The following is a 7,979-nucleotide window of genomic DNA, read 5'->3' as shown; positions in this document are numbered from 1 at the left end:
GTCAATACATTAATTTTTTATATAAAGATGTAAGTGGAGCATACGTGTCAAATAAAGACACAAGGGAGAAAGCAAATTGGAGAAGTAGGTAGCATTTCCCAATTTATTTTGCCCAACTTGAAGGATAATTTATCAGCATTCTCTCTCGTGGCGTTAACAAAGCATTTTTAATGGCAGATGCAAAATGCTTTGAAATTTAAATGTTATATTTCATGTCTGTCATTAAGTTTGAACAAATTTTAAAGGATATAAAATATTATATTTTAACCAATAAGAATGTAAAGAAAAATATGCAAGTTTATATTTTTAAAAGATAGGTCACGCCACTTAAAATGATAAAAGTAAATGGATTCAAATTTACATCTCTTTTATTATAGTAGAATTCAGATTTGTATATTCCGCAAATATAAATGAGATGTAAATCTGAACTTTACATCTCAGTTCTCAATAGTAGTATCATTATTAGTGTGATTGTTATATTACTATTAGTAATTATTACTACATCCATCTGGACCATTGCAATATAAAAATGTACAGAATGTAACAGCTGGGAATCCACCAAGAAAGCAAATCCTGTTCCGCGGGTCGCATATGGTAGACTCATTTTGCGCATTAATATTCACTTTTGGTTATATCTAGTCAATGCTTTCCTTTGCTCGAGTTGCAAATGGTAGACTAATGAGACAATATTATAATGGTGATCTAGATCTGCGTCGTTATATGGAGGTTCGTGTTATGATTGTGAAACTCGAAGAGTGGAGAAAAACGATGGCTTCAGAGAACATCAAGGTTGAAATAACCCACAAGGAAATAATTAAACCATCCTCTCCAACTCCTCGCCACCTTTCAAGTACCGATCTCTCGGTTTTCGATCAGTTTACGCCTGAAATTTATGTCCCATTACTTCTCTTCTATCCCAGCTCCAGTGATGAGGAGGTCAATAGTATTGATCACCATTCTTTGTTTGCTGAAAGATCCAACCTTCTGAAAACATCATTGTCTGAAGCCCTCACTCGGTTCTACCCTTTTGCCGGAGAATTTGTATACAATGTTTCGATCAGATGCAATGATCATGGGGCTGGATTTCATGAAGCCCAAGTCAACTGTTCCTTATCGAAAATTTTGGAGAAACCTGATTTAGGTATCTTAAAACTATTTGTTCCAACTGCTGTAGAATCCAAGCAAGCAGAGGCAGGCCATCTTCTCCTTGTCCAGGTCAACTTATTTAAATGTGGTGGAATGGCAATTGGGGTCAGCATTTCACATAAGGTCGCCGATGCCGCTACACTAAGTACATTCATCAAAAGCTGGACTGAAATTGCCCTTGGCTCAGATAGTACTATTGTTCCTGCTGTGCTTCCTGCAGAGTTTCGGGTTGCAGCTACTCTATTCCCACCACAAGATTTCTTTAGCTCATCCAAACCAATCGTGGAATTTGCAGAAAACAAGTGTGTAACAAAGAGATTTGTGTTTGACGCTGCAAATATTGCTGCTCTCAAGTCCAAAGCTGCCAGTACCACCCTGCCGAATCCAACGCGTGTTGAAGTTTTGTCTGCGCTCATTTGGAAGTGTGCCACTGAAGCATCGAGATCAAACTTGGGTTTTGTAAAGCCATCTGTGTTGCTTCAAGTGTTGAACATGAGGAAAAGATCAGGGCAGGCATTGACAGAAAACATATTGGGGAACTTTTTGTGGTACTTCACATCAACGACTATGGAAAGTGAATTGGATCTTGAAAGCTTGGTTGAGAAACTCAGGAAAGGCATTGAGGAATATAAGGAAAAGTATCCTAGTGGACTTAGTAGTGAGGTTATATTTCAAAGCTTGAAAGAGTCCGGGAATCTCTTGCTAAAGGATAGTACAGAAAATTATACTTGTACCAGTTGGTGCAGGTTTCCCTTCTATGAAGCCAATTTCGGGTGGGGGAAGCCTTCATGGGTGAGTACCCATGGCAGTGAGTTGAAGAATAAAATTCTGTTGATGGACATGAGTGACGGGGTTGGCATAGAAGCGTTATTGACTCTCAAAGAAGAAGACATGGCCATAATTGAAAGCAACGAGGAGCTGCTTGCGTACGCTTCTGTGAATCCGACTATCATTTAATCAGTACTTTGTGTGCTTACGTTGTGTGGACCTTTGATTTGGAGATGCCTTGTTAAAGCTTCGATGCTTGTACTATGTTTGTGCTTTCATTTCTTGCTGTTGGTGCTTTCATTTCATTGCCCCTTTATTTGTATATGTGTGGTTTTTTTTTTTCCCGATAAAAAATGATATGTTTTCTGAACTATATGAGAACAAACATGAATGAATAAGTTATATTTCTGAAGCACAAGAGAGGAGGGGTTTAATTTTTTTGGATACTACAGTCGGATTCAAAGCAGCTCTTTGTTGCCTTCAAATATATGGCCTTGTCTTCCTTCAAACAAGGCCCACGTTGTCGAATTCTAAGGGCTCCCGAAGCATTATTAGCCCCCATTTCCCAAACAAATTAATTTTTTAGGCAAGTGACCGTCTAACATGTTACGTGCTGGAGACCTTTTGGCGAGATGTTCTGATTCCCCAAGATTCCTCATGTCTTAATTTGTTTAGTTTGTATTCGAGCAAGTTACAAGTATGAGTGCAACGTAGTGAAATTGTTTAGAATTCCTTAAATTCATGGAATACTCTGAAGTATATGTCTTGCCACAAACAATTGTCAGGTAACATGTACATATAGAAACAGGAAAACTCCCTCTATAAGCTTTCAATTGTATTTACTTGATTAATTATGTGTACACTGTGAAGGTATATATATAGCCCTTGGCTATTTACATAGATACCCCTTAACTACCTAACCTTATAACAGCCCTAACTAATCACAACCATTAGCACAGGTAATTACATTTAGTTGTAACAAACTATTTAACAGTAATTGAAATAGATGACTTGTCATTCTCCTTAATACACCCTCTCAAGCTAGAAGGGGAATCAGAACAGATTCCAATTGGAAGCTTGGAGCACAGATAGTGAAATCGACTTTTAGATAGGGACTTGGTGTGGAGATCAGCCAATTGGTCTTCACCGCAAACAAACTGCACTTTAAGAAGATTAGCCAGAACCAATTCTCGAATATAGTGGTAGTCTATCTCAACATGCTTTGTGCGAGCATGAAAGACATGATTAGATGCTAAGGACATTGCTGAGATGTTGTCACACCAAAGTTGAGGCAGTGTAGGTAGAGGAAAGCGAAGATCTCTAAGAATTTTGCAAACCCAAGTGAGTTCTGTAGCTGTGTGAGCTTATGAGTGATATTCAGCTTCTGTAGATGACCTAGCAACAGTACTTTGTTTATTGGCACTCCAGCTAATGAGATTGGAGCCTAAGAACACACAATAGCCACTTGTAGAATGTCTATCAAATGTACAGCCAGCCCAATCAGCATCAGAGTATGCAGAAAGATAGACAGTATCCTTTGTGAACCACAAACCATGTGAAAGAGAACCTTTAAGAAATCTGAGAACTCTTTTAGCTGCCTGAAGATGTTGTTCCCTAGGAACATGCATGAATTGGCAGATCTAGTTCATAGCAAATGCAAGGTCCGGTCTAGTCCAAGTTAGATATTGTAAACCTCCTACAATAGAACGATATTCAGTGGGATTGGACAAGATAGGCCCACTGAGATCTAATTTCTTGGAACTAAGAGGTGTGCAGCACGGTTTTGCAACCTCCATGTTTATTTTCTTGAGAAGATCAAGTAAATACTTGGTTTTATGTAGAAAGATGCCTTGTGAGGATCTGTGTACTTCTAAGCCCAAGAAGTAGTGTAAAGTACCAAGATACTTCACTGGAAACTGAGAACTAAGTTGTGTAATAAACTGTTGACATTGTTGAGAGTTTGGACCAGTTACTAGAATATTGTCAACATACACTAGGACAATAACCAAATGAGGACCATTTAGAACAAACAAGGAGGCATCAGAGGAATATTGTTTGAACCTAAGAGAATGAAGGGCTTGAAATAGTTTATCAAACTAGGCTCGAAGAGCTTGTTTGAGTCCATATAGAGATTTCCTCAACTTGCAAACATGACTATGAGAATTAAGGTCAACAAACTCGGGAGGTTGCTGCATATAGACATCCTCCTTTAAGTCTCCATGAAGAAAGACATTACTTATATCCAATTGATTGGGAAACCAATTATATTGGACAACAAGAGTGAGTAGGATTTGAATTGTAACTGCCTTGGCAACTGGACTAAAAGTCTCTTGGAAGTCAATACCTTCTTGTTGATGGAAGCCCTTCGCCACAAAGCGGGCTTTATACCTGTCAATAGTACCATCAGCATTTTTCTTAACTCGAAACACCCACTTACATCCAACTATATTTTGGGAAGGATGATGCTTGCAAGTATGTACTGGGGACATAATCGAGATCAATAGGAATATGATGCTTGGTTGCTGCATAAGCTTAAGGTTTAGATTTGCATATGCTAGCCTTGGATCTTGTGATCATTAGATGAGAATTAATAGGGATAGAAGGATGACTTGTCTGACTTAATGGCAAGGTTGAGGGTTCTGAAACAGAAACAGAACTAGAAGAAGGAGGTACTAAGATGGTTTGAGAAGAAGATGAATTTAGAGAATTTGAGATAGAGGCAGAAACATGTGGTGAGGGGGTGATTCACTGCTAGTTGAGAGATTGGGAATATATTGATCAAAATGAAAATCCAGAAATGAAGAACTTTCTGGAGATGATGTATTTTAATTGAAACAGTGAGGCTACAATGACTGAAATGGATAGGTACTTTCATCAAACACAACATGTCTGGAGATGTAAATTCTATTTGTAAGTGGATTAAAACACCTATAGCCTTTATGTTGTAGACTATATCTGAGAAATGTGCAACTTTTGCTCTTGGCATCCAATTTGCTATGAACATAGGGTTTAAGCCAAGGGAAGCATTGGCAACTAAACACTTTGAGTTTGGAGTATTCTGGGGGTTGATTGAATAGTAGTTTCCATGGTGACTTTGAAATACCAGAGATGGGAAGCCGATTAATGAGATACATTGCAGTGGAGAAAGCTTCAACCCATAATATATGAGGAACATGAAAAGCAACTAGCAAAGTACAAGCTATCTCAACAAGGTGCCTGTGTTTTCTCTTAGCACAACCGTTTTGTTCAGGAGTATGGGGACAACTAAACTGGTGAAAAATGCCATGTTTACTAAGAAATGATGCAAAAGATGTTATGGTGAATTCACCCCCTGAATCTGAACGCAGAACTTTGATTTTATTTCCAAGTAAGTTTTCTACATAGGATTTGAAGTCAACAAATGTAGAAAATACATCTGACTTTGACTTTAAAGGAAAGAAAAAGCTATATTTGCTAAAGTCATCAATAAGAAGCAAAATAGTACTTGAAACCACTATTTGATATAACAGATGTTGGACCCCACATATCACAATGCAAAAGTTGAAGACTTTGAGTTGTTGAAGAAGTTACTCCAAAAGGAAGCTTATGATTCTTTGCAAGTACATAATCTGAGCAGAAGAAATCAACAATTGACTTGCCTTGTAATGCTAGTTTATTAGTAGATATTACCCTTTTGAAAATAGAGGAGGAATGATGACCCAAGTGTGCCAAACTTTAACAGGAGCTTTAACACTGAGCAAAGCTAAATGTGATGGAATTGAAGAGTTGCTAGAACCTTGAAGAGGGTAGAATCCATCTCTAACCGGTCCCCGCAAAAACATCTTCCTCGAAATATGATCCTTGACACTGGATCCATAAGGGTCAAAGGTCAATGAATAATTATTATCATTAAGAAACTGATAAGCTTACAAGAGATTATGTTTCATGTAGGGAACATATTTTGTAGCTTAAAAGAAGTATGAGGAGTATGCAAGGCTGATGAACCAATATGATGAATAGAAAGGCCTTTACCATCACCAATATACACTTTATCCTCGCCAATATAGGGATTAGGAGAAGAAATATTTGCAACATCATTGGTAATGTGAGAGGTTGCACCTGAGTCAATCAACCAAGACTAAGATGGTTTGGTAGAGTGATTTACACACATAACAGCGAGTTTGGCTGAAGGAATTCGACCACAGATGTCAGGATTCATGCGATCAAAGCAGTCAATAGCCTCATGACTGGTAGATCCACGTATTTGACAAGGAACTTTGAAGGTGGAAGAACCTTGAGCATGGCAGGGGCTTTGATAACTACGATTTCCACGATTGTTGGAGTAATTACCACAATTGTTATGGAAGTTACGATTGCCTCTATGAGAGAAGGAATTGCCCTCTTTCCACCATTGTTAGATTTTGGTTGGTGCCATGGTTGAAGTTGGTGCTGAGCAGCAAACACAGAAGAAGTGGTTAATAGAGGGGGCTGAGATTACACCGAGAAAGCTTGAAAAGGCTCAGCTGCAGAAGATGAACTAACATGTTTGCGTCGAGCCATAGATAATTCTTTAGTGAGAAGAAGACCATGGAGCTCATCAAGAGATGTAGAGGACAATCAAAGCATGATTGAGTCAATGAAAAACTCAAAATCATCAGGCAAGCCATGAAGTGTGGCTGCAATAAGATCGCGATCAGATATGGAGGCACCAACAGCTTGCAAGGAGTCTAAAATTTCCTTAATTTCTTGAAGATACTTAGAGATGGAATGAGATCGTTTCTGAACCGATTGAAGACGTGATCGCAATTGATGAATGTGAGCCTTTGAAATTCCACCAAATCTCTGTTCAAGCTTCATCTAGAGTTCTCGAGATGAAGAAACCCCAACTGTGAAAGGGATGATTTCCTCAGAAAGTGTGGAATTGAACCAGATCAAAAGATTTTGATCTTTTTCATACCATTCCTCAAAAGCAGCATTGATGCTACGATCAAGCAGGAATGGCGATGGACATGCTTCAGTTCCATCATTGATTCCAAGAAGCTTGTATCACCTGAGGATTGGGCCAAACAGCGCACACTATGGCAAATAGTTTAATCTTTTTAGCTTGATCGACACCATGTTGCCGATGTTGTGAATTGTAAGAGAGGTGTAGGAACTCAGAGGACTTGGATTACCAGAGAAATCAAGGTTTTGAATCGACGGAGAAGATGATTCAATTAGTTGCGAAGATGATTGTGCTGCCATATCTTGCAGAAATTAAGATGCAAGAAAAATTGAAGAAGAAAGATTGAAGAATCAGAGCAGACGAAGAAACAGGAAGGATGGATCGATGTTGTTAAGCAAAATGACGTGATACCATATAGAAACAGGAAGACTTCCTCTGTAAACTTTCAATTGTATTTACTTGATTAATTATTTGTACAATGTGAAGGTATATATATAGCCTTTGGCTATTTACATAGATACTCCTTAACTGCCTAACCTTATAACAACCCTAAGTAATCACAACCATTAGCACAGCTAATTACATGTAGTTGTAACAAACTATTTAACAGTAACTGAAATGGATGACTTGTCATTCTCCCTAATAATACATACCCACCGTAGTTTTTGGTCTGTGGTCTAAGCGGACATTTCTTTCTCGTAATTAAGATATGTTTGTGGTATAATTCGTTAAAATGTTTGTCACACATTAAATAACTGAATCATTTGTTTAATAAGCACCTATCACATGATGAATTGATTACAAGAGAGAGTCTCTCGTCTTCTTGGGGTGTAACATTTTAATCAAATGCATGCCCAATCAAATAAAACAAAAGAACTGCAAAAGGTGAGGGAGATCTAATCCTATATTTGCACCTTCAACAGCTGGCATATATATAATAGCTTATAAAGGGAATAGTAGACAATACAAAGCATGGTACGAATATATAACTACACGTATGTAACTTGAGGAATCGCAGTGTATGCTAGTGAGACTAATTTTTTAAATTACCTTGACCTTAAAGCATCGGCATTATACTTTTTTTTTTTTTGAATTATGTCTGTCTATTTATATCCAGCTAATTATTTCTGTCTATTTATAT

At 37.9% G+C, this 7,979-nt stretch overlaps 1 protein-coding gene across 1 annotated transcript; it reads left to right on the top strand.

Moving 5' to 3' along the window:
• Positions 1 to 566: 566 nt before the first annotated feature.
• Positions 567 to 2,332, top strand: LOC103445778 (BAHD acyltransferase BIA1-like). The gene has a single exon (XM_008384818.4). It carries the CDS (start codon positions 643 to 645, stop codon positions 2,101 to 2,103), a length of 1,461 nt encoding a protein of 486 aa, XP_008383040.2. The 5' UTR covers positions 567 to 642; the 3' UTR covers positions 2,104 to 2,332.
• The last annotated feature ends 5,647 nt before the right edge of the window (positions 2,333 to 7,979 follow it).

This window comes from Malus domestica, chromosome 10 (assembly GCF_042453785.1).
Source record: "Malus domestica chromosome 10, GDT2T_hap1".
Classification (NCBI taxonomy): Eukaryota; Viridiplantae; Streptophyta; class Magnoliopsida; order Rosales; family Rosaceae; genus Malus; species Malus domestica.
Note: the sequence above shows the minus strand (reverse complement) of the source record. Positions and strands in the feature narration are given on the sequence as shown.

Coding starts and splice junctions, on each gene's coding strand:
- LOC103445778 (XM_008384818.4), top strand. CDS start 643: ATGCTTTCCTTTGCTCGAGTTGCAAATGGTAGACTAATGAGACAATAT.